The sequence below is a fragment of the Oncorhynchus nerka genome, linkage group LG13 (genome assembly GCF_034236695.1).
Source record: "Oncorhynchus nerka isolate Pitt River linkage group LG13, Oner_Uvic_2.0, whole genome shotgun sequence".
Taxonomy (NCBI): Eukaryota; Metazoa; Chordata; class Actinopteri; order Salmoniformes; family Salmonidae; genus Oncorhynchus; species Oncorhynchus nerka.
In genome coordinates this window covers 46,003,267-46,030,723 of record NC_088408.1, presented here as the reverse complement: position 1 = coordinate 46,030,723, position 27,457 = coordinate 46,003,267, and the positions used below count along the sequence as shown (strand labels likewise).

The 27,457-nt window shown below is 43.2% G+C and overlaps 1 protein-coding gene across 3 annotated transcripts; it reads left to right on the top strand.

Annotated features, from left to right (window-relative positions):
- On the top strand, positions 1-27,153 carry LOC115139570 (papilin-like). 3 transcript variants are annotated; one of them, XM_065026439.1, is made up of 14 exons: positions 1-111; positions 475-1,011; positions 3,097-3,158; positions 3,552-3,661; positions 3,762-3,822; positions 3,940-4,042; positions 5,161-5,291; positions 7,295-7,603; positions 11,359-11,535; positions 16,389-16,539; positions 20,880-20,951; positions 23,265-23,412; positions 23,672-23,750; positions 26,695-27,153. In XM_065026439.1, exons 3-14 carry the CDS (start codon positions 3,102-3,104, stop codon positions 26,971-26,973), a joined length of 1,677 nt encoding a protein of 558 aa, XP_064882511.1. In that variant the 5' UTR covers positions 1-111; positions 475-1,011; positions 3,097-3,101; the 3' UTR covers positions 26,974-27,153. The 3 variants fall into 3 exon arrangements, with proteins under 3 accessions (XP_064882511.1, XP_029532968.1, XP_029532967.1); XM_029677108.2 differs by lacking the exon at positions 475-1,011 and having other exon boundaries at positions 3,072-3,158; XM_029677107.2 differs by lacking the exon at positions 475-1,011 and having other exon boundaries at positions 2-111.
- Positions 27,154-27,457: the final 304 nt, after the last annotated feature.

The following is a 27,457-nucleotide window of genomic DNA, read 5'->3' as shown; positions in this document are numbered from 1 at the left end:
GAGTGGACAGATAACTGAGTGTCAGTCGCTGTCCTGTCTTCTGGGTGAGTGCACTTCCTTCTAGGATGCTGGGCAAGAGGCTTGGATTTAAACTACAGAGATATTGATAAGGTACTATTGAATGATGATCATATATTCTATTATCATGTTCTCATACTCGTTACATTTTTGGAAACATTTTAGGGAATGTGTCTTTTGTGGTGACAAGTGGTTATTTTGTCTTCTCCGTGTATGTTAAAGCTGTCTGTGTGGCCTGTATGTAAAAGATACGCACCAATAGGATGTAGTCGTTGGAACAATTAAATAAGGCAAATTACAATTTCAGCTTAGAGCGATTTCTTGGTGAATTTTCACTGTCATTTTCAGTTAGACACTTATTATATATTATCATTATATATTATCATTACATTGTAGAATAACAGTGAAGACAGAAAGCTACGTTTTTTAAAAATGAAAATATATTTAATATTTCAGATTCTTCAAAGTAGCCACCCTTTTCCTTGATGACAGCTTTGCACACTCTTGGCATTCTCTCAACCAGCTTCACCTGGAATGATTTTCCAACAGTCTTGAAGGAGTTCCCACTTATGCTGAGAACTTGTTGGCTGCTTTTCCTTCACTCTGCGGTCCAATTGGGTTGAGGTCTGGGGGATTGTGGAGGCCAGGTCATCTGATGCAGCACTCCTTCACTCTCCTTCTTAGTCAAATAACCCTTACACAGCCTGGAGGTGTGTTTTGGGTCATTGTGCTTCTACACCTTCCTTGCTTGCTGTTTGGGGTTTTAGGCTGGGTTTCTGTACAGCACTTTGTTGTCAGGACCCGGTTACGAACCCGGGTCTCCGGAGTGAGAAACAGTCACTTAACCAACTGAGCCACGAATAGTCGGCAGAACCCAGAAGATGAGGCAGACACAGCAGTACTTGAGACGGTGTATTTAATGTAGTAAAAAGTGAAGTCCTTCAGGAACACATGTAACTCCACAACCTCAAAAGGAATTCCACAAGAACAAAGGTAATCCTCCAAGACAAAAAAGGTAAATCCACAAGGTGGTAGGTATAGCACAAAAAACCTCAAAAGATACTCAAAAATAAATAAACAAGAACAAAAAACAGAATTCCACAAGAGCATCCACCGGGATCAACAAGAGTTAACAGAATACTAGGGCTGGGTGCTAACATACAAACACAGAGCAAAGGACTGAGGAAAACAAAGGGTTTAAATACAATCAGGGGAAACGAGGCACAGGTGCAAATAATAATGGGGATCAAGGGAAAACAAAAGGTCAAAAGGCACAATGGGGGCATCTAGTGACCAAAAACCGGAACAACCCTGGCCAAATCCTGACATTTGTGACATCAGCTGATGTAAGAAGGGCTTTATAAATACATTTGATTGAATTTGATTGATTGTCCTGTTGAAAAACAAAGGATAGTTCCACTAAGCACAAACCAGATGAGATGGTATATTGCTACAGAATGCTGTGGTAGCCATGCTGGTTAAGTGTGCCTTGAATTCGAAAATAAATCACAGACAGTGTCACCAGCAAAGCAACCCCACACCATCACACCTCCATGCTTCACTGTGGGATCTACACATGTGGAGATCATCCATTCACCTACTCTGCGTCTCACAAAGACAAGGCGGATGGAACTAAAAATCACAAATTTGGACTCATCAGACCAAAACACAGATTTCCACCAGTCTAATGTCCATTGTTCGTGTTTCTTGGCCCAAGCAAGTCTCTTCTTATTATTGGTGTCCTTTAGTAGTGATTTCTTTGCAGCAATTCGACCATGAAAGCCTGATTCACATAGTCTCCTCTGAACATTTGATGTTGAGATGTGTCTGTTAGTTGAACTCTGTGAAGCATTTATTTGGGCTGCAATTTCTGATGCTAAAGAACTTATTCTCTGCAGCAGAGGTAACTCTGGGTCTTCCTTTCCTGTGGCGGTCCTCATGAGAGCCAGTTTCCTCATAGCGCTTGATGGGTTTTGCAACTGCACTTGAAGAAACTTTCAAAGATTGACTGACCTTAATGTCTTAAAATAATGATGGACTGTCATTTCTCTTTGCTTATTTGAGCTGTTCTTAAATCCATGAATTTATTTACCTTTTATTTAACTAGGCAAATCAATTAAGAACAAATTCTTATTTACAATGACGGCCTAACCCGGACGACACTAGGCCCCCTATGGGACTCCCAATCACAGCCGGATGTGATACAGCTTGGAATCGAACCAGGGTCTGTAGTGACGCCTCTAGCACTGAGATGCAGTGCCTTCGAACGCTGCGCCACTCGGACTTGGTATTTTACCAAATAGGGCTATCTTCTGTATACCAACCCTACCTTGTCACAACACAACTGATTGGCTCAAACACATTAAGAATTAAAGAAATTCCACAAATGTACTTTTAACAAGTTGGTTTAGAGAATACCAAGAGTGTGCATAGCTATCATCAAGGAAAAGGGTGGCTACTTTGAAGAATCTCAAACATAAAGTATATTTTAATTTGTTTAACAATTTTTGGGGTTACTACATGATTCCATGTGTTATTTCATAGTTTTGATGTCCTGGAATGAGTAGGTGTCCAAAACGTTTGACTGGTACTGTATGTAATCGTATTAATCCGAAAGTTTATCAGATGTTAAATGAAACGCGTTAAAGAGACATTTCACAAATGTTTTCCTTCATATTCATCATCTCCAGCACCACCCCGACATAAACATTTGTTGACTGTTTCTATGTTTTCTAGTAAAATAGACAGAAGAAGCTAAGTGTTTCTATTGACAACACCGGTGTACATGATGTGATTTTAACCAATTATGAGTAGGAATTTTGCATACTAATTGCCTACAAACGTTCTTCTAATTAGTTGATGATATCAGTGGAAACACATTCTCTTCCTTTATATTTTTTTTTACTACAAAACATAAAAATTGCGTCATGTTCACATGCTGATGTTGGGGAGATGCTGGAGATGATGAACATGAAGTTGAACATTTTAGAAATGTCCCTTTAAAAGGACATTGCTGGTAAGGTCTTTACAATCTGTGGCTTTCTTCAATGCAGTACTATCATTGCACTTACTCCCTAGTAAACATGGGCATCCTACTGGTCCTGGTTCTCCTGCAGTTACTGGCTGTACCATCATTCTCTGTAAGTGATACTTATTTGATTGTATTATTCTGCAGTGTAAAAACAAGTACAAAGTACAAACAGGAAATACAGTACATATGATAATCTAATAATACCACATACACATAAAATAGCAAAAATAATACAACACAACTCAATAGCATACAATACAGTTCAAGTTAACACTGTGAATGTACACACACACACATAGTATGATTCTGTTTACAAAAACAGCTGGAATGTGGGGATTTTCTATCTTTACCGTACTGGTGTATAATAAGGGTTTGTGTAATGATATGGAATGGTTTGTGGTGATAGGATGTTTTCCAGTTGCTATTCTGGTGTAGAGTACTGTGTGTACTAGTGCACAGTGGTGTCTCAGTGCTTGATGTGCTGGCTGCTGTTGTGTTCCAGCTAACATCACCCAGCAATGACTACTGGGGGGAGTATGGGGCTTATGGGGCGTGCAGTCGCCCTTGTGGCACTGGAGTAGCCATGAGGATCAGGCAATGTATCACTGCAAGGTAAAAGAAAGAGAGAGAGAGAGACAGCATGCAAGTGAGAGAGAGAGAGTGTATATGGTGATTGTGTGTCTTTCTGACTCTACTTCTCTTTGACTTGCAGGACAGATGGAGGAAACAACTGCGTGGGATCTTCAAAATCTTACCGCATCTGTAATATGCAGGTGCACACAGGCACACACACACACACACACACACACACACACACACACAAAAATCTCTCGCTCTGTTTCCGATGTAAACACTAACAGACGGACATTGTCTGTAATTGCTCCATGCAGGCATGTCCAGCGGGATCCAGGGATTTCCGTGAAGAGCAGTGTGCCCAGTTTAGTAGGATGGACTTCCAGGGCAAACGCTACACCTGGCTGCCTTACCATGGAGGTACAATACGGATTATATACTGTATTGCCATATATTCTTTTTTTAGTACTTTGATGCTATTTTCACAAGTATGTGGGGGAATTTTCTACACTCTTAGTACAAAACTCCAAACTGGTAACACTTGTAACGAAGCAAGTCTCATATTCAAAACCTTTTATTTTGCATTTATTTTGTTTGGATACAACTTTAACATAGGGAAAAAGTACCCAACTGTCATACTTGAGTAAAAGTAAAGATACCTTAATAGAAAATGACTCAAGTAAAAGTTTAAAGTCACCCAGTAAAATTCTACTTGAGTAAAAGTCTAAAAGTATTCAAAGTTAAAGTATAAATCATTTCAAATTCCTTTTATTAAGCAATCCAGAAGGCACCATTTTCTTGTTTTTCTTTATTTACGGAAAGCCACGGGCACAGGCCAACATTCAGACATAATTTACAAACAAAGCATGTGCTTAGTGAGTCTGCCAGATTAGAGGCAGCATGGATGACCAGGGATGTTCGGTTGATAAGTGCGTGATTGGTTAATTTCCTGTCCTGCTAAGCATTCAAAATGTAATGAGTACTTTTGGATGTCAAGGAAAATGTATGGAGTAAAAAGTACAATATTTTCTTGAGTTATGTAGTGAAGTAAAAGTAGTAAAAAATATAAATAGTAAAGTACAGATACCCAGAAAAACGACTTAAGTAGTACTTTAAAGTATTTTTACTTAAGTACTTTACACCACTGCTTTTACCACGCAACCTTTGATCCAAAATATGTTTACTGTGAAATATGAGCACGTTGATTTAATCACCAAAACACAACATAATGACATAATGATATATTCTCCATTTTGTTGTTTTAACAACCAGTCAATCCAATAGCAAAACATGCAAGATACGTGTTTAAAAATTGCCCGTTGAATGGATTATCGCTCTTAGAATTTTGAAACGACTGCCTTTTTGATGATGATGATGATCTACCACATACTTGTGAAAAGCTATTGAATAAAACGGTAATATTGATGCAAATAATAGTTTAACATTTCACTATGGATTATTACCCATAACCACATTACCCATACACAAAGAAATACTAATGTACTTTGTTGTTTACCTGTTGTTGTTTACCTATGAAGCGTCCAACCCATGTGAGCTGAACTGCGTCCCCCGTGGAGAGAACTTCTTCTACAGACACAGGCCTTCCGTGGTGGACGGGACACCCTGCTATGTGGGGCGCAGTGACATCTGTATCAACGGCATCTGCAGGGTTAGTAGTTAGTACTTTCCCACTGGGCACACTTTGGTTGAATCAACGTTGTTTCCATGTAATTTCAAGTAAATTACGTTGAATCGACATCTGTGCCCATCGGGTAGGTACTTACTTCAACTTGCTTGTTGAATTGGAAAATACATTAGAAATGTTATCTTTCTGATGACGGCAACACACCAAAATGCATGGGGCTGTTTTAGTGGGTAAAGTGCCAGCACCTTAAACACAAATGCAATACATGTCTTTGTATCTGTCTATCCCCTTTCACTGAAATGTATCATTTTAAATGTTTAAGTCTCTTTTACAGATGAGCCATGAATTACATAAATTACAGAAAATACACACATCAACATAAAAAAACAAACGCAAGCAGAAAGAAAAACTTGCTGGTCTCTACCCCCTCCAGGTGTCGCTTATTATCCCCGGTGTATTTATCCCTTTGTTTCCTGTCTCTCTGTGCCAGTTTGTCTTGTTTTACCAAGTCAACCAGCGTTTTCCTAGCTCCTGTTTTTCCCAGTCTCTGTTTTTTCCTATCTCTCCTGCTTTTGACCCTTCCCTGTCCTGACGCCGAACCCGCCTGCCTGACCTCTATGCATGTTCTGACCTCGAGCCTGCCTATCCTCTTGTACTGTTTGGACTCGGATCTGGTTTTTGAACTCCCACCTGTCCCCGACCTGCCTTTTGCCTACCCCTTTTGTTATAATGAATATCGGAGCTCAACCATCTGCCTCCTGTGTCTGCATATGGGTTTCGCCTTGTGTCATGATAGTACGAACTGGCCATGACTGACCCAGCAGACTTGGACCAGCTCCGTCACGTTGTCTCCCAGCAGGGAGCCACCATTGGGAGGCATGAAGAGCTACTGCGGGACCTTTTGGAAGGGCTTCGTTCCCTGACGGAACGCCACGACCAAGGGTTCAAGGCTATTATAGAGCAAATCTGTGAATTAGCTCATAGGCAGCATACTACATCTGAGACCTCCCAACCACCCAGTAATCTTTCTACTACTAGTGGTTTTGTTCAACCTACCCTGGCTCCCCGAGAACCCCACTTACCTCCTCCGGAGCGCTATGTTAAGCAACCCTGGTAGCTGCTGGGCATTCCATCCCCAATGCTCCCTCATTTTTAACTCCAGCCCTCTTCGTTCCTGTCGGACCGATCGACGATAGCGGTTTTAATCACGCTAATGTCTGGAAGGGCGCTTTCCTGGGCAACGGCTGTGTGGGAGCAGCAATCCGCTGTGTGCCATAGCTTGGAGGAATTCATGGCAGAAGTGAGGAAGGTTTTCGATTCTCCGGTGCCTGGGTGGGAGGCGGCTGAAACTACTGCTGGTACATCAGAACTGCCGTAGTGTGGCAGACTACGTAGTAGATTTTTGCACATTGGCCGCCAAGACTTCCTGGAATCCAGAGGCTCACACCTTCCTCCATGGACTGTTGGATGGGATAAAGGATGAGCTCGCAGCTCAGGAAATACCACGGGCCCTCGATTCCCTCATCGTCCTGGTGATTAGGATTGATGGGCGCCTACAAGAATGCCGGTGTGAAAGGAAGTTTGGTTCGTCTGCTCACCATGACAGTGTAGAGCTGTTTATACTATGTCAGTGTGAAAGTAGGGAATTAGCTAGGGAAACTGTCAGATCAATAACATTACTATACTGACTAAAAACAAACATTGTGTTGAGAAAACGTTTGGCTGCTGGTTTCATCGTTTGATTCAGGTCTAGTGTGATTAAGCAAAAATAATAATAGCTAAAGTTAGTGTGTGAAGTGGCAGCCAAAGCTCCATTCTGGGTGTGTACAGGAGGACCTGGCGTGGCTCCTGTTGCAGGGTTGGGGCTGCCATCGGGGGCAGGAGTGTCCCGGGCCTGTCCTGGGGATGGGAGTAGGGAGGATAACCAAAACTAGCATGGGAGGGAGGTTGTGGGGGGGAATATAACTGTGTCATCTGTTCAGGGATGTTGTTTGACCATGTAATCCTCCTATATTTTCCTTCTCTAGGCTGTGAGAAATGGAGAAATCATTGGCATGGACCGCGATGTGGCGCCTGCCACTCCCGCTCCCGCTGCCAACCTCCGCTACCGCGAGCCCCTCGCGTATGCCTACACATACAGCGCCTGGTCCGAGTGCTCGGCCCCCTGCAACAGTGGCACCCAGCACCGCAGCGTGCAGTGCATGGTACAGGACTCGATGGCACCCCATGTGGTGGATGACTCTTACTGCGTCTCCCAGCAACTGCCCAGGCCGGAAAGCCAGCAGGCCTGCAACCAGCAGGGATGTGCCGAGTACAGCGTGTCCAGCTTCAGTGTGGTGGGTACCTGGGGGGACCAGTATGGTCAGTATAGTGAGACTGTTACCAGTATTATTACTAGTATGATTAGAAGACTAAAGGGTGGCTGTGGAAGTGTGGTGGGTTACCAGTCAGACCTGGGTCGAATACATAATGTATGTCAAATACTTTCAAATACTTTGAGTTGCAATGGATTTAGTTTAGCTGGTACCAATGGAATAGTCCCAAAAGTACATACTCCAAACTAATTCAAGGACATCTAGTCTCAAATACTTTCATGTATTTGACACAGGTCTGGTCCCAGTATGTTCAATAGAGGGGCCTGAAATGACTTATATGCTTTCTAAATATAGTATAATCAAATTATAAATCCACTAACTATAAGATTTCACCTTCCTTATAACTGAAAAACACATATTTGCATGTTTAATGTTGGAGAAAATGTACATATTTTCTTAAGGTCCCTCTTGATCAAAACATCTGATCCCACCGCTGTGAACGCTAAACTGAGGTCTAGTTTGGCTTCCTGAACTCATTAGGAACACATCTTTCATTTCATACTATACGTATCCATCAATGACAAACATAAATATTTTTTTTGGTTTAAAATCTAATCAATTTTTTTTAAATTTATGGCTATAAATCGATCTCTGAATATGCTATAATGATCAAGCCACTCTCTCCTGCTGTGTTAAGATGTAAGGATTTGTCTGTGGCATGGGGTTCAATCAGGAGTTGATGGACAGCCTCAAGTAGTTTCCCAGCCTCAAGTAGTTTCAGATTTCACATCCTACATCACACAGACGAACAAAAGATATTACTTTGGCTGTTGCAATCAGGACTATTGCTCAATGCAGGCCATTTCCATCTACAGTGTCCACACATCAATTTATACGCCAGAATGTCAGTCGGAACCGGTACCAGAACCATGGAAAATATTGTATGCTACAGATTGGAAAATAAATCAAATGTGACTCTGGATGACAACATAATGATGTTTGCTTCCAACATTAGGACTGTTTTTACATTTACATTACATTTGTTTCATAACAAAACTGGAAGGGCAAAATCTGTCCTGTGAAGTCAACAAAGCAAATAAATATTGCATGTAACAAACAGTTACATGGCCTACAGCATGGTCAAGCAAGTTAATGTTTCTGCCATTTTACTAAACAACTACTAATTTAGAACCATGGAGTTAAGCAAGTCAGCACAAAGGAAACAGGAGCATTGCCTCCGCTATTCCAGCACCATTTCCTCTTAAACATTGAAACATCATCAAATCAACAAGGTTGTATGCAATGTATGCTTAGTTTAATACAGTGAAAACAAACTTAAATATACCAAAAACTATTTAGTCCAATCAGCAAAATATACTGGAAACAATAAAACACGATGAAAAATCAGGGAAACCTGGCCTGGTATTCCAAGCTGACTTTGAAAAGACTTTTGATAAAGTATGACTGGAATTTATATATAAATGCCTGGAATATTTAAATTTTAGAGAATCTCTTATACAATGTGTTAAAGTCATGTATAGTAATCTTAGGTGTAAAATAGTAAATAATGGCCACTTCTCACAAAGTATTAAACTGTCAAGAGGAGTAAAACAAGGCTGTCCCCTATCAGTATATTTATTTATAATGGCCATCGAAATGTTAGCTATAATATCAAGCGGCTAGAAATCCAGGGTTTAAAAGGTGTCATTGTATGCTGAGGATTCATGTTGTTTTCTTTTAAATCCCCAATATGGATCCTTTCACAGCCTCATCGAAGATCTTGATATTTTTTCCTAACCTCTCTGGATTACAACTAAATCATGATACGTGTACTATATTATGTTTTGGATCACAAAAAAAAGTAACTTTTACATTCCCATGTAGTTTACCAATAAAATGGTCTGACGGTGATGCGGACATACTCGGTATTCATATCCTACATACACTACAATAAATTGTTATAGGAAAAATCACCCTGATTAACTCTTTAGCCATATCCCAGTTTACCTACTGTTTCTTTTGCTTTGATGACAGCATTGCACACTCTTGGCATTCTGTCAACCAGTTTCAACTGGAATGCTTTTCCAACAGTCTTGAAGGAGTTCCCACATATGCTGAGCTTTTCCTTCACTCTGCGATCCAACTCATCCCAAACCATCTCAATTGGGTTGAAGTTGGGTGATTTGTTTAGGCCAGGTCATCTGATGCAGCACTCCATCACTCTTCTTTTTGTTTAATTAGCCCTTACACAGCCTGGAGGTGTGTTGGGTCATTGTCCTGTTGAAAAACAAATGATAGTCACACTAAGCGCAAACCAGATGGGATGGCATATCGCTGCAGAATGATGTGGTAGCCATGCTGGTTAAGTGTGCCTTGAATTCTAAATAAATCCCTGACAGTGTTACCAGCAAAGCAACCTCACACCATCACACCTCCTCCTCCATGCTTCACAGTGGGAACCACACGTGCAGAGATCATCAGTTCACCACTATGCGTCTCACAAAGAAAAGTGGTTAAGAAGGAAAGAAATTCCACAAGGCATACCTGTTAATTGAATACATGAAGCTGGTTGAGAGAGTGTCAAGAGTGTGCAAAGCTGTCAAAGGCAAAAGGTGCCTAACTTGAAGAATCTAAAATACACTTTTTGGGTTACTACATGATCTCATATGTGTTATTTCATAGGTTTGATGTCTTCACTATTATTCTACAATGCAGAAAATAGTAAAAGAAAGAAAAAACCTTTTAATGAGTAGATGTCCAAACTTTTTACTGGTATTGTCTCTATGGGGGATTGGAAATGATGCAGACAAATACATTGATATTAAAGCTGATATACCCCTTACAAAAATTGGTCCAATCAATGTGGCTGTCAGCGGTACTGATTTCTGTCTCTCTCTGTGTGTGTGTGTGAGAGTGTGTATAGACTAGATGAAAGCCAATGTTCATGGGTCTGTTCATGGGTCTGTCATACAGTACTTGTCATACTTGTTGTCTTACTTAAGCTTGCTAGCCTAAGTTCCTCGCATGGGCAACAATGAATCAGCTAAGTTAGCTAGTTAACATGAGCCTACATATTACATTTCAATCGTCTCAGTGGCACAATATGAATTCATGATTAGATTCGCCGTCAAAATCATTGGCCTGTACAGAGTGTTAAGTCAAAACCACAAGTCCAAATCCCCATCTCCATCCATGACTTAAGAAAAGGCTGATTTAGTAAGCTAGCTTCTGCAGGACAACAACACAAGCTGATCAGAAACACGTTTCTGACAATGACGTTTTGCTTTGGATGTGATTTGATTGGTGTGAAGCCAAATCCAAACTGGCCTCTCTTGGGGTGTTTTGCTGCATCAGGACAACCCACAGTTGAGCTCAGCTCAACGGTGATTGGCTAAATGCTTGCTGGTATCAATCAAAAGGTACGGCGACAACGTCATACTCTTTTGATCCAGACAGCATCAGATACAAGGGCTACACATACTGAAACAGAGGGGCGCTGTTTCCCTTGTTCGGATGATTTCTCCGGTGAGATTGAGACACTTTGAAAACACAGAGATGAAAGATACATTTTCATTGTCGGCTCGTTTGAATCCCTGAGCCGACAAGGTGAAAAATCTGTCACTGTGCCCTTAAGCAAGGCACTTAACTCTAATTTCTCCAATGTAAGTTGCTCTAGATAAGAGCGTCTGCTAAATTATGAAAATGTCAAATGTAAGATTGAGCCATTGATCTTGTTTTGATGCCAAGTTTCCCTATTATATATTTCCCATTCCCAGTGTTCGGTGACCTGTGGGGAAGGCCAGCAGACCAGGGAGGTGGTTTGCGTGGGGGCAGGAGGGGAACGCTTTGGGGACCAAGCCTGCAGTGTTCTGGTACGCCCACCTGCAGTCCAGGCCTGCCGCAAGCCAGCCTGCCACATCCACATCAGCTGGCACGTCCATGACTTCGGACTGGTAACAGAGAGATACATTTTGTTGTTTGTTAAATTGTTCCACATTGTTGCTTTGGCAATACATACAAGTAATTTTGTCATGTCAACAAAGCATTTTGAATTGGAGAGGAATGTTTGACCTCATACTATACCAGAGGAGGCTGGTGAGACGAGCTATAGGAGGACGGACTCATTGTAATGGCTGGAATCAATGGAACAGCGTCAAACGTGGTTTCCATATGTTTGATACCATTCCACTTACTCCATTCCGGCCATTACAATGAGCCTGTCCTCCTATAGCTCCTCCCACCAGCCTCCTCTGTACTATACCCTTATGTAGCATCTCTATAACAGAGACACAGGAATACAAAACAGGAGTAGTCTAAACATGAAACCATACCACCTAATGGGTGATAAAACGGAGTGCTAGATAAAGTGGAAGTAATCAGGGAGTGATGAAGTCCAGGTGTGCCTCATGATTGGGTGCAGGTGTGCGTAATTGTGGTTGCCAGGCGTGCTTAATGATGGGGTTGCCAGGACCGGTGGTAAGTAGACAGGCGACGTCAAGTAACAAAGCGGGAGTAGACATGACAGTACACCCCCCCCCCCCGCACACGTACGGCTCCAGTCGCAGGACGACGCCGGCCATGGGAACTGCTCCGAGGGCAAGGAGTGGGCTGGTCTGGTCAGTGAAGGTGGAAATCTGAGAGGATGTTGGGATCTAGAATGTCGTCCCCTGGAACCCAACACCTCTGGATTGTACCCCTCCCAATCTACCAGGTACTGGAGCCTACCCTCACGATGTCAGGAGTCCAGGAGGAATCTGACAGCATAAGCGGGGCTTCCCTCGATGTTCAGGGGAGGTGGGTCATGGGGGATGGAATCAGCCAGGGAACCAGGAACCACCGGCCTGAGGAGGGAAACGTGAAAAGAGGGTGAGATCCAATAGTTAGTGGGAAGCTGTAATCTGTATGTTACCTCATTGACCCTCCGGAGCACTTTGAATGGCCCCACAAACCGAGGGCTCAGCTTCCGGCAGGGCAGGAAGAGCAGGAGGTTCCTGGTGGAGCCAGATGTGATCACCAGGATGGAACACAGGCGCCTCACTGCAGTGACGATCCACCTGCTCCTTCCAGCGGAGGACGGCGCATTGGAGCCTCACGTGGGCAGCGGGGTGAAGTTGAATCTGGTAAAGAAAAGGGTCCTTCTTGCTTGGCGCGGGTTCAGCCGCCTCGCTTTCCATATGTACTCCAGGTTCCGATGGTCAGGGAGGATGAGAAATGTGTCTGTGGCACCATTCAACCAGTATTTCCACTCCTCTAATGCCAACATCACCGCAAGGAGCTCCCGATCACAGACCATGGTTCCTTTCTGCAAGAAACACTTTTTTAGAGTAGTATGCACATGGATACAATTTTTGTGGATTAAATTGAAGTTGTGATAGGACAGCCCCCACACCCGCTTCTGGGGCGTCCACCTCCACCATGAATGGAAGCATAGGATCTGGGTGGTGAAACGGTGCAGAGGTGAAACGCCCCTTCAGTAGACGGAAGGCCTCATCGGCTGCAGAATTCCACACCAACTTACGGGGGCAACCTTTGAGGGGACTCCAAAAAACGTTGTAGTCCCTTTATGGTGGTTGGGACTGGCCATGACCTGACTGCAGCTACATTCCTCTCCTCCAAAACCACTCTCTGCAGGCTGATCCTATATCCCAAGAAGGAGACGGCAGCTTGAGGAAGCTGACATTTCTCCGCTTTGACATACATTTGGTTCTCCAGGAGGCGTTTCAGGACTACCCGGACGTGGGCGATATGCTCCTCCAAGGTGGCCAAGTAGATCAGGATATCACTGATATACACAACTACCTAACGCCCAAGCATTTCTCGAAACACCTCATTCACTAATGCCTGGAACACTGACAGAGCATTGGCTTATCCATAAGGCATCTCTAAGTACTCATAGTGCCCAGATATCATGCTGAAGGCCGTCTTCCATTCATCCCCCTCCCGGATGCAGATCAAATTGTAGGCATTCCGCAGGTCCAGCTTGGTAAAAAAATTATAAAAAACAGGCCCCACGGAGCTGTTTAATGTCGGCCGACACCAACGGGAGGGGGTAGCGGTTCTTGGTGGTGATGGCATTGAGACCTCTGTAGTGAATACATGGACGAAGACCCCCCTTCTTTATTGGTCACTAAGAAGACACCTGCTAAAAAAAAAATTTGTGACTCCTCTCTTTGACTGGAAAATGGCTGTGTGTGTTTTTGTGACTAGGCTCTGACCTAACATAATCAAATGGTGTGCTTTCGCTGTAAAGTCTTTTTGAAATCGGACACGATGGGTAGATTAAAGAAGTTAACCTTTAATTTGATGTATTGCACTTCTGAATGTATGAAAGTTACATATTTCTAAAAAAATGTTTTTGATTTTAGCGCACTGCCTTTTCAGCTGAATGTTGTCGAGGGGTTCCGCTAGCGGAACCTAGCCATAAGAAGATTTATACAGCGCTTGAACCGGAAAGGAGAGCAGGCATGATGTTATTTTCAGGGAAGAGGCAAGGGCCTGGTCAATAAAATTCCCAGTGGCATCTGAGTCCACTAGAGTTATAGGAATGACACGAGGGACAGCCAGCTAGTGAAATCGGTACTAAAAAGGATTTGGTGGAGAGTGATGATGATGCAATACTCACACCTACCCCAGGAGACGGGTGAACACGGGACCGTCCCTCTTCTCTCGTGGCTCCCGGGTTGGGACGTTGTGGACACCGTTGAATCTGGTGCCTCGCTTGACCACAATAGGGACAGAGCCCCAGCTGTCTCCGACGGTGTCGCTCAGCCGCAGGGAGGCGTTTGGCCCCTACCTCCATGGGTTCAGACTCTTACTCAGATCGGTCAACGAAGGAGGGAGAGAGGCGATGAGAGTGCCACCACTCTCGAAGGAGTTTATGCAGATGTATGGCCATCGTGATGAGTGCATCTAATGAGAGGGTGTCAACTCGGCATGCCATCTCCGTCTGGACCTCATCACACAATCCACATCTGAATAAGTAGCGGAGTGCAGGCTCATTCCATCTGCTGAATGCTGCCACTGTACGGAAGGTAAGGGCGTACTCAGCAGCAGTCTGGTCCTCCTGCCGTAGTTGGAGTAGGTGCTCACCCCCCTCTCTGCCCTCCGGTGGATGATCGAAGTCTCCTCTGAAAAGAGCCATGAACCACCCATAGGAACCCAGTTCCTCCTCTCCCCCAGACAGCCGTAGCCCACTCCAACACCTGCCCGGTCAGCAGGGATATAACAGTGGCAACCTCGGACCTCTCAGTGGTGGGGGCTCCCGTTTGATGAGAAAAATAGAGGGCGCAATGGGATTTGGATGGAGTCCCGTCATATGTCTGGAAGGGACAAACTGACCTGGGCAGAATGTTGAATGAGCTGGGGTGTTGGTTTGACTCATTGTAGAAGATCCTCCACTCGTGGGGGGGGGGGGGGGGCGTCCTTTGAGGTGCAGTCGGTGAGTTTAACCTCTCTGGGATAGGGGACGCAAATGTCCCACTTGGCCAATTGCCAGGGAAAATGCAGAGCGCCAGATTCAAATAAAATACTATAATATTCAAACGTTCATTAAATCACACATGCAGGATAGCAAATTAAAGCTACCCTCATTGTGAATCCAGCCAACATGTCCGATTTCAAAAATACTTTTCGGCGAAAGCATAAGAAGCTATTATCTGATGATAGCACAGCAGAAAACAAAGAGAGTAGCATATTTCAACCCTGAAGGCGCTACACAAAATGCAGAAATAACATATAAAACATGCCTTACCTTTGACAAGCTTCTTTTGTTGGTACTCCAATGTCCCATAAACATCACAAATGGTCCTTTTGTTCGATTAATTCCATCCATATATATCCAAAATGTCAATTTATTTGGCGTGTTTGATCCAGAAAAAAACTGCTTCCAATTTGCGCCAAGTTACTACAAAATATCTCAAAAGTTACCTGTAAACTTTGCCAAAACATTTCAAACTACTTTTGTAATACAACTTTAGGTATTTTTAAACGTTAATAATCGATCAAATTGAAGACGGATCTATCGGTTTTCAATAGAGGACGAGAGGAAACTAACACTACTTTTCAAGTCTTGGTCAACTCTCAACAGCGTTACCCAGTTCCAAGATGGCCGTACTTCTTCATTGCACAAAGGAATAACCTCAACCAAATTCCAAAGACTGGTGACATCCATTGGAAGCGGTAGGAACTGCAAACAAGTCCCTAAGAAATATTGTTTCCCCATGAGAACTCACTGAACAGACAGAGACCTAAAAAAACAATTCTGAACGGTTAGTCCTCGGGGTTTTGCCTGCTACATAAGTTCTGTTATACTCAGACATGATTCAAACAGTTTTAGAAACTTCAGAGTGTTTTCTATCCAAATCCACTAATAATATGCATATCTTATATTATTGGCATGAGTAGCAGGAAGTTGAAATTGGGCACGCTATTTATCCAAAAGTTGAAAATGCTGCCCCCTATCCCAAAGAGGTTTTAATAGGAAAGACCATGGAGTGAATACAAAAACAGCAGTAGCGTCTAAACATGAAAACAAGAAACAATACTACGTAATGGGTGACACAACGGAGTGCTAGATGAAGGGGAAGTAATCAGGGTAGTGATGAAGTCCAGGTGTGCTTCATGATGGGGCACAGGTGTGCGTAATGATTGTTGCCAGATGTTCGTAATGATGGTTTGCCAGGACCGGTGGTTAGTAGACCGGCGATGTCCTACAATTTTCTCTTATCCTTTCTACTTCTGTGTAAATATAGCTATCATGCTCTCTCTGTCCTCTCTTTCTCTGCTCTCTCTCTCTTCCACCCTATAGTGCTCTATGAATTGTGGTGGAGGGGTGCGGGAGAGGAGGGTAATGTGTATGGACACAGACCAGAACCCATATGAGGAAGACAGGTGCACCCCCCACCCTAAACCTGCTACCGTGGAGCACTGTAACACCCAGGCCTGCCATGAACCCCAAAGTGAGTCAAATTCCAGTGTGTGTGTGTGTGTGTGTGTGTGTGTGTGTGTCTATATACACTACCATTCAAAAGTTTGGTGTCACTTACAAATGTCTTTGTTTTTTAAAGTAAAGCAAAATTAAAATAACATCAAATTGACCAGAAATACTGTGTAGACATTAATAATGTTATAAATGACTATTGTAGCTGGAAAAACACTTGATTTTTTATAGAATATCTACATATTGAACTTTATTTAACTCTTTGCAAACTGGAAACCATTTATCCGTAGGCTGCGTTCATTGTAGCTGGGGATTTTAACAAGGCTAATCTGAAAACAAGACTCCCTAAATTTGATCAGCATATCGATTGCGCAACCAGGGGTGGAAAAACCTTGGATCATTGTTACTCTAACTTCCGCGACGCATATAAGGCCCTGCCCCGCCCCCCTTTCGGAAAAGCTGACCACGACTCCATTTAGTTGATCCCTGCCTACAGACAGAAACTAAAACAAGAGGCTCCAACGCTGAGCTCTGTCCAACGCTGGTCCGACCAAGCTGACTCCACACTCCAAGACTGCTTCCATCACATGGACTGGGATATGTTTCGTATTGCGTCAGATAAAAATATTGACGAATACGCTGATTCGGTGTGCGAGTTCATTAGAACGTGCGTTGAAGATGTCGTTCCCATAGCAACGATTAAAACATTCCCTAACCAGAAACCGTGGATTGATGGCAGCATTCGCGTGAAACTGAAAGCGCGAACCACTGCTTTTAATCAGGGCAAGGTGTCTGGTAACATAACCGAATACAAACAGTGCAGCTATTCCCTCCGCAAGGCTATCAAACAAGCTAAGCGTCAGTACAGAGACAAAGTAGAATCTCAATTCAACGGCTCAGACACAAGAGGCATGTGGCAGGGTCTACAGTCAATCACGGACTACAGGAAGAAATCCAGCCCAGTCACAGACCAGGATGTCTTGCTCCCAGGCAGACTAAATAACTTTTTTGCCCGCTTTGAGGACAATACAGTGCCACTGACACGGCCTGCAACGAAAACATGCGGTCTCTCCTTCACTGCAGCCGAGGTGAGTAAGACATTTAAACGTGTTAACCCTCGCAAGGCTGCAGGCCCAGACGGCATCCCCAGCCGCGCCCTCAGAGCATGCGCAGACCAGCTGGCCGGTGTGTTTACGGACATATTCAATCAATCCCTATACCAGTCTGCTGTTCCCACATGCTTCAAGAGGGCCACCATTGTTCCTGTTCCCAAGAAAGCTAAGGTAACTGAGCTAAATGACTACCGCCCCGTAGCACTCACTTCCGTCATCATGAAGTGCTTTGAGAGACTAGTCAAGGACCATATCACCTCCACCCTACCTGACACCCTAGACCCACTCCAATTTGCTTACCGCCCAAATAGGTCCACAGACGATGCAATCTCAACCACACTGCACACTGCCCTAACCCATCTGGACAAGAGGAATACCTATGTGAGAATGCTGTTCATCGACTACAGCTCGGCATTCAACACCATAGTACCCTCCAAGCTCGTCATCAAGCTCGAGACCCTGGGTCTCGACCCCGCCCTGTGCAACTGGGTACTGGACTTCCTGACGGGCCGCCCCCAGGTGATGAGGGTAGGCAACATCTCCACCCCGCTGATCCTCAACACTGGGGCCCCACAAGGGTGCGTTCTGAGCCCTCTCCTGTACTCCCTGTTCACCCACGACTGCGTGGCCACGCACGCCTCCAACTCAATCATCAAGTTTGCGGACGACACAACAGTGGTAGGCTTGATTACCAACAACGACGAGACGGTCTACAGGGAGGAGGTGAGGGCCCTCGGAGTGTGGTGTCAGGAAAATAACCTCACACTCAACGTCAACAAAACTAATGAGATGATTGTGGACTTCAGGAAACAGCAGAGGGAACACCCCCCTATCTACATCGATGGAACAGTAGTGGAGAGGGTAGCAAGTTTTAAGTTCCTCGGCATACACATCACAGACAAACTGAATTGGTCCACTCACACAGACAGCATCGTGAAGAAGGCGCAGCAGCATCGTGAAGAAGGCGCAGCAGCGCCTCTTCAACCTCAGGAGGCTGAAGAAATTCGGCTCGTCACCAAAAGCACTCACAAACTTCTACAGATGCACAATCGAGAGCATCCTGGCGGGCTGTATCACCGCCTGGTACGGCAACTGCTCCGCCCTCAACCGCAAGGCTCTCCAGAGGGTAGTGAGGTCTGCACAACGCATCACCGGGGGCAAACTACCTGCCCTCCAGGACACCTACACCACCCGATGTTACAGGAAGGCCAAAACGATCATCAAGGACAACAACCACCCGAGCCACTGCCTGTTCACCCCGCTATCATCCAGAAGGCGAGGTCAGTACAGGTGCATCAAAGCTGGGACCGAGAGACTGAAAAACAGCTTCCATCTCAAGGCCATCAGACTCTTAAACAGCCACCACTAACATTGAGTGGCTGCTGCCAACACACTGACTCAACTCCAGCCACTTTAATAATGGGAATTGATGGGAAATGTAAATATATCACTAGCCACTTTAAACAATGCTACCTTATATAATGTTACTTACCCTACATTATTAATCTCATATGCATACGTATATACTGTACTCTATATCATCGACTGCATCCTTATGTAATACATGTATCACTAGCCACTTTAACTATGCCACTTTGTTTACATACTCATCTCATATGTATATACTGTACTCGATACTATCTACTGTATCTTGCCTATGCTGCTCTGTACCATCACTCATTCATATATCCTTATGTACATATTCTTTATCCCCTTACACTGTGTATAAGACAGTAGTTTTGGAATTGTTAGTTAGATTACTTGTTGGTTATTACTGCATTGTCGGAATTAGAAGCACAAGCATTTCGCTACACTCGCATTAACATCTGCTAACCATGTGTATGTGACAAATAAAATTTGATTTGATTTGACATAGGTGTAGAGACCTGGAACACACCATCACTCCTGTGTTCCAATGGCACGTTGTGTTAGCTAATCAAAGTTGATCATTTTAAAAAGCTAATTGATCATTAGAAAACCCTTTTGCAATTATGTTAGTACAGCTGAAAACTGCTGTTCTGTTTAAAGAAGCAATAAAACTGTCCTTCTTTAGACTAGTTGAGTATCTGGAGCATCAGCATTTGTGGGTTCGATTACAGGCCAGAAACAAAGACCTTTCTTCTGAAACTCGTCAGTCTATTCATGTTCTGAAAAATGAAGGCTATGCCATGCGAGAAATGACCAAGATACTGAAGATCTCATACAACGCGGTGTACTACTCCCTTCACAGAACAGCACAAACTGTCTCTAACCAGAATAGAAAGAAGAGTGGGAGGCCCCGGTGCACAACTGAGCAAGAGGACAAGTACATTAGTGTCTAGTTTGAGAAACAGACGCCTCACAAGTCCTCAACTGGCAGCTTCATTAAATATTACCAGCAAAACACCAGTCTCAACATCAACATTGAAAAGGCGACTCCGGAATGCTGGCCTTCTAGAAAGAGTTGCAAAGAAAAGGCCATATCTCAGACTGGCCAATAAAAAGAAAAGATTAAGATGGGCAAAAGAACAGACACTGGACAGAGATATGGCTTTTCTTTGCAACTCTGCCTACAAGGCCAGCATCCCAGAGTCGAATGAGAGTGTGCAAAGATGTCATCAAGGCAAAAGATGGCTACTTTGAATAATCTAAAATATATTTTGATATGTTTAACACTTTTTTGGTGACTACATGATTTCATATGTGCTATTTCATAGCTTTGATGTCTTCACTATTATTCTACAATGTAGAAAATAGTAAAATCTTTGAATGAGTGGGTGTGTCCAAACTTTTGCCTGGTACTGTATATACATACTGAAAACAAATAAACACAACTTGTAAAGTGTTTTTAATTAGCCGAAATAAAAGATCACAGAAATGTTTTATATACACCAAAAGCTTATTTCTCTCAAATTTTGTGCACAAATTTGTTTACATCCCTGTTAGTAAGAATTTCTCCTTTGCCAAGATGATCCATGAGGAGTATTTCTGTATGTAATAAAGCCCTTTTGTGAGGAAAAATGTATTCTGATTGGCTGTGTCTGGCTCCCCAGTGGGTGGGCCTGTGCCCTCCCAGGCCCACCCATGGCTGCGCCCCTGTCCTGTCATGTGAAATCCATAGAATAAGGCCAAATTAATACATTTCAATTGACTGATTTCCTACTTTGAACTGTAACTCAGTAAAACCTTTGAAATTGAATATTTTTTTGTTCAGTATATGTATGTGGGGGGGTTCTATTCATGTATCATTGTCTCTCTCTCTGTTTAGGTGTACCAAGTATCCATGACCCAACTGGACATGACAGCACTCTGAGAGGATATGTACCTTATGACTCTTCAGGTACGAGTGTGCGTTAGGGATGTTTTTGTCTCTATGCATGCATGGGCATGTGTATCAATTTGTGTGCGTAATTATAATCATGTGTGTAGATTGACTTGGGATAATTAAAATACTTCTTAGGGCTAAACGTCCCGCTAGCGGGACAACTTCCTGTGAAACTGGAGGGAGCGCATTTCAAATAAATAATCATACAAATTACTGTTATTAAACATTTTAGGTAAATATAAGTGTCTTTCGGTTGAAAGCTTAAATTCTTGTTAATCTAACTGCATTGTCCGATTTACAGTAGCTATTACAGCGAAACATGCCATGCGATTGTTTGAGGACGGCGCCTCATGTCAAAATATTTTTCCTCCAGCACAGGTTTCATAAATTCACAAATAGCCATTAAATATTCACTTACTTTTTGAAAATCTTCCCATGATTTGTCATCCAAAGGGTCCCAGCTATAACATGTAGTGTCGTTTTGTTGGATAAAATCCTTCTTTATATCCTGAAAAGTCTGTTTAGTTGGCGCCATCGATTTGAGTAATCCACTCGTTCATCTTGCAGAGAAAGGAATCCGAAAATCTACCCCTAATGTGTCAACAAGTCAAAATACATTTCTATTTACTCCTCAGATACCCTAAAATGTAATCAAACTATAATATTTCTAACGGAAAGAAGTATGTTCAATAGAATACCGATTTTAGCAGTTGTGTCCTGTCTTCATGGCGCATGCAAACACAAATTTCCAAGAATGTGTCCCTGTACTAAAACTGATATTTCTTATTCGTTTTGGAAGTTACAAGCCTGAAACATTGAACATAGACTGACACCCCGTGGAAGACATAGGAATTGCATCTTGGGAGTTAATTTTAGTATGCTCTTACACTTGCCATTGTAAGAGGATGGTCTCTCTCAAAAAAAATTCTGGTTGGTTTTTCTTTGGATTTTCTCCTACCATATATAGTGTTATATTCTCAAACATTATTTTAACATTTCTACAAACTTCAAAGTGTTTTCTTTCAAATGGTACCAATTATATGCATACCCTGGCTTTAAGGTAAAGACAGAAATAGCTTAACAAAACAAGAATTTGAAAATTAACTTTTCTATCTCTCCTTATGCTAAAACACCTCTCTTATAGTATGTTCCATTCTCTGTCTAGACAGTGTTGTAATCCATCAAAATATTATAACTACATATCGACAAGACAGGATCCACTAGTCAAAGTGGTATATCAACATCTGAAAATATACTCTCTGGCTAAACATAACTATGGAATTGCTAAATATACAATAGCAAAAATAAACACCTTCAAAACATGCATTATTTACATTTTTTTCCATCTACACTACTGTTCAAAAGCTTGGGGTCACTTAGAAATGTCCTTGTTTTTTTAAAAGAAAAGCACATTTTTGGGCAATTAAAATAACATCAATTTGATCAGAAATACAGCGTAGACATTGTTAATGTTGCTACTATTGTAGCTGGAAACGGCTGATTTTTAAAAATGGAAAATCTACATAGGCGTACAGAGGCCCATTATCAGCAACCATCACTCCTGTGTTCCAATGGCACGTTGTGTTCGCTGATCCAAGTTTGTCATTTTAAAAGGCTAATCGATCATTAGAAAACCCTTTTGCAATTATGTTAGCACAGCTGAAAACTGCTGTCCTGTTTAAAGAAGCAATAAAACTGTCCATCTTTAGACTAGTTGAGTATCTGGAGCATCATCATTTGTGGGTTCGAATACAGGCTCAAAATGGCCAGAAACAAAGATTTTCTCCTGAAACTCGTCAATCTTTTCTTGTTTTGAGAAATTAAGGCTATTTAATGTGAGAAATCACCAAGAAACTGAAGATCTGGTACAATGCTGTGTACTACTCCTTTCAAAAAACAGCGCAAACTGTCTCCAACCAGAATAGAAAGAGGAGTGGGAAGCCCCAGTGCACAACTGAGCAAGAAGACAAGTACATTAGTGTCTAGTTTGAGAAACCGACGCCTCACAAGTCCTCAACTGGCAGCTTCATTAAATAGTACCCGCAAAACACCAGCCTCAATGTCAGTGAAGAGGCGACTCCGGGATGCTGGCCTTCTAGGCAGAGTTCCTCTGTTCAGTGTCTGTGTCCTTTTGCCCATCTTAATATTTTATTTTTATTGGCCAGTCTGAGATATGGCTTTTTCTTTGCAACTCTGCTAAGGCAAAAGCCAGCATCCTGGAGTCGCCTCTTCACCGTTGACGTTAAGACTATCGGTACATTAAGTATACAGGCTATTTATATAGATTGTCTAAAGATTTAGCCATATGTCTGTGGTTGCTCTCTCTAGCCACTAACACAGTGTACGACCCCTATTCCACCACTGTGGTTGGTCCTCACTGCTCCCAGTCATACTACGGCTGCTGCCCCGATGGCCACACTTCCTCCAGTGGGCATAGAGGAGAGGAATGTCCTGCAGATGACTGCGTACGCACCCGGTAAGACCTAGGTGGCATCTGTTCAGTTGGGTGCAACTTTACATAACTTTAAGATAGAGATAACATTGTGTAAAACAGACATGGCATGCAGAGGCAGATTAACTTTGTTACTTTGACAGTCCAACTAGTGACATTCACATTCATGGATGCTGTCTGAGTCCATGTTTCTGTCTCACCTACCTTTTGTGCCTTTCCATAACAGCTATCGTTTTTTTTTTGTCTACCCTATACCTTACCTGTGTTTGTCTCCGGTTGTCAGGTACGGCTGCTGTCTGGATGGGGTGACTCCTGCTCAGGGTCATAGAAGGGCAGGATGTCCTGATTCCCACCCACTTGCGGTAAGAGCTGCCCACTACCCATTGTGTCAAGACCACTCTTTTTCTTTCACAATCAAAAGCAGTCTATCCATCCCTTTAGATTGGAAAATCTCTCTCTCGAAGTAGATAATAAATAAACAAAAGTGAAATAAACAATACAAATTAACAGTAAACATTATTTTAGAACTTCTGAGTGTAAATACATTTCAAATGTCATTATGTCTATATACAGTGTTGTAAAGACGTGCAAATAGTTAATGTACAAAAGGGACAATGAATAAACAAATATGCCTCTCTCTCTCAACCAGTCTTTTTCCAATTCAATGGAAGGGCTTTATTGGCATGGGAAACGTATGTTTACATTGCCAAAGAAAGTGAAATGGATAATAAACAAACATTTTTTACAGTAAACATTACACTTACAAAAGTTCCAAAAGAATAAAGATATTTCAAATGTCAAACTATTATTTATATATACAGTGTTGTAATGACGTGCAAATAGTTAAAGTACGAAAGGGAAAATAAATAAACATAAATATAGGTAGTATTAACAATGTTCAGCCCTTTTCTTGTGGCAACAGGCCACATATCTTGCTGCTGTGACTGCACACTGTGGTATTTCACCCAATAGATATGGGAGTTTATCAAAATTGGATATGTTTTCAAATTCTTTGTGGGTCTGTGTAACCGGAGGGGAAATACACTGCTCAAAAAAATAAAGGGAACACTTAAACAACACAATGTAACGCCAAGTCAATCACACTTCTGTGAAATCAAACTGTCCACTTAGGAAGCAACACTGATTGACAATAAATTGCACATGCTGTTGTGCAAATGGAATAGACAACAGGTGGAAATTATAGGCAATTAGCAAGACACCCCCAATAAAGGAGTGGTTCTGCAGGTGGTGACCACAGACCACTTCTCAGTTCCTATGCTTCCTGGCTGATGTTTTGGTCAGTTCTAAATGCTGGTGGTGCTTTCACTCTAGTGGTAGCATGAGACTGAGTCTACAACCCACACAAGTGGCTCAGGTAGTGCAGCTCATCCAGGATGGCACATCAATGCGGGCCGTGGCAAGAAGGTTTGCTGTGTCTGTCAGCGTAGTGTCCAGAGCATGGAGGCGCTACCAGGAGACAGGCCAGTACATCAGGAGACGTGGAGGAGGCCGTAGGAGGTCAACAACCCAGCAGCAGGACCGTTACCTCCGCCTTTGTGCAAGGAGGCGCAGGAGGAGCTCTGCCAGAGCCCTGCAAAATTACCTCCAGCAGGCCACAAATGTGCATGTGTCTGTTCAAACGGTCAGAAACAGACTCCATGAGGGTGGTATGAGGGCCCGGCGTCCAAAGGTGGGGGTTGGGCTTACAGCCCAGCAGCAGGACCGGTACCTCCGCCTTTGTGCAAGGAGGCGCAGGAGGAGCTCTGCCAGAGCCCTGCAAAATTACCTCCAGCAGGCCACAAATGTGCATGTGTCTGTTCAAACGGTCAGAAACAGACTCCATGAGGGTGGTATGAGGGCCCGGCGTCCAAAGGTGGGGGTTGGGCTTACAGCCCAACACCCTGCAGGACGTTTGGCATTTGCCAGAGAACACCAAGATTGGCAAATTCGCCACTGGCGCCCTGTGCTCTTCACAGATGAAAGCAGGTTCACACTGAGCACGTGACAGACGTGACAGAGTCTGGAGACACCGTGGAGAATGTTCTGCTGCCTGCAACATCCTCCAGCATGACTGGTTTGGAGGTGGGTCAGTCATGGTGTGGGGTGGCATTTCTTTGGGGGGGCCACACAGCCCTCCATGTGCTCGCCAGAGGTAGCCTGACTGCCATTAGGTACCGAGATGAGATCCTCAGACCCCTTGTGAGACCATATGCTGGTGCGGTTGGCCCTGGGTTCTTCCTAATGCAAGACCATGCTAGACCTCATGTGGCTGGAGTGTGTCAGCAGTTCCTGCAAGAGGAAGGCATTGATGCTATGGACTGGCCCGCCCGTTCCCCAGACCTGAATCCAATTGAGCACATCTGGGACATCATGTCTCGCTCCATCCACCAACGCCACGTTGCACCACAGACTGTCCAGGAGTTGGCGGATGCTTTAGTCCAAGTCTGGGAGGAGATCCCTCAGGAGACCATCCGCCACCCCATTTCATTCATTCAGATCTAGGATGTGTTATTTTAGTGTTCCCTTTATTTTTTTGAGCAGTGTCTGTCTCTCTAAGATGGTCATACAATTGGCAGGAGGTTAGGAAGTGTAGCTCAGTTTCCACCTCATTTTGTGGGCAGTGTGCACATAGCCTGTCTTCTCTTGAGAGCCAGGTCTGCCTTCGGCGGCCTTTCTCAATAGCAAGGCTATGCTCACTGAGCCTGTACATATTCAAAGATTTCAGGTATTCTGCCAGTGTGTACTCTCTGTTTAGGGCCAAAGAGCATTCCAGTTTGCTCTGTTTTTGGTCAATTCTTTCCAATGTGTCAAGTAATTATCTTTTTGTTTTCTCGTGATTTGGTTGGGTCTAATTGTGTTGCTGTCCTGTGGCTCTGTGAGATCTGTTTGTGAACAGAGCTCCAGGACCAGCTTGCTTAGGGGGTTCCTCTCCAGGTGTACTTCTCTGTAGGTGATGCATGAATTGCTTCTTTTTTGGTGGATGTAGAATTTAATGTCTCTTCTCTGGATTTTGATAATTAGCGGGTATCGGCCTTATTCTGCTCTGCATGCATGATTTGGTTTTACGTTGTACACAAAATATATTTTTGCAGAATTCTGTATGCAGTCTCAATTTGGTGTTTGTCCCATTTTGGGAATTCTTGGTTGGTTGTGCAATGGGTTCTATAACTGATTCTAGTATTTTAGCCAAATCCTAATTGGTATGTCAAATTTTATGTTCATTTTGATGGCATAGAAGGACCTTCTTGCCTTGTCTCTCAGATCGTTCACAGCTCTCTCTCACTCTTTCTTTCTTTCACTTTCTAGGACCACTCTGCTCCTGCTCAGTCTGGCCCTATGTGTTCCCTGTCACATGACGCTGGACCCTGTGCCATTTGGACTTCCCGCTTCTACTACAACTCAGCCACTGGCAGTTGCACCCAGTTCTGGTTTGGCGGATGCCAGGGCAATGCCAACAACTTTGTCTCCAGGGACCATTGCCAAAGGAAGTGTGGCGGTGCCGTCGTGACACCAAGAGTGGCATCCCCACACGCACGGTCCGTGAGGGTGAGCACAAGGGCGAGGGCATACCGTGTCCGGTCTTAAGAGACACAAGAAGAATGTGTTTCAGTGACACACATTATCCTTACAGGGGAAAGGAAAAATATGAAGCAATAGGATTTACCTGTTTAATCTGTGAATGAATGTCTTCCAAAATTTGACCTGCACCATTTTTCTATTCTTTCTGTCATTGTTGATATCAATAAACTGAACAAATCTGTTGAATCATGGCGTCCTTCTTGTATCATACTTTTTATTTCCTTTTTACAGGGGTGGGAAAAGTACCCAATTTACATACTTGAGTAAAAGTAAAGATACCTTAATAGAAAATGACTAAAGTAAGTCACCCAGTAAAATACTACTTGAGTAAAAGACAACGTATTTGGTTTTAAATCTACTTAAGTATCAAAAGTAAATGTAACTACTAAAACATAATTAAGTATCAAAATTAAACGTATAATTTAAATTTCCTTTAAGAAAACCAGATGACTCTATTCTTGTTTTTTAAATTATTTATTTACAGATAGCC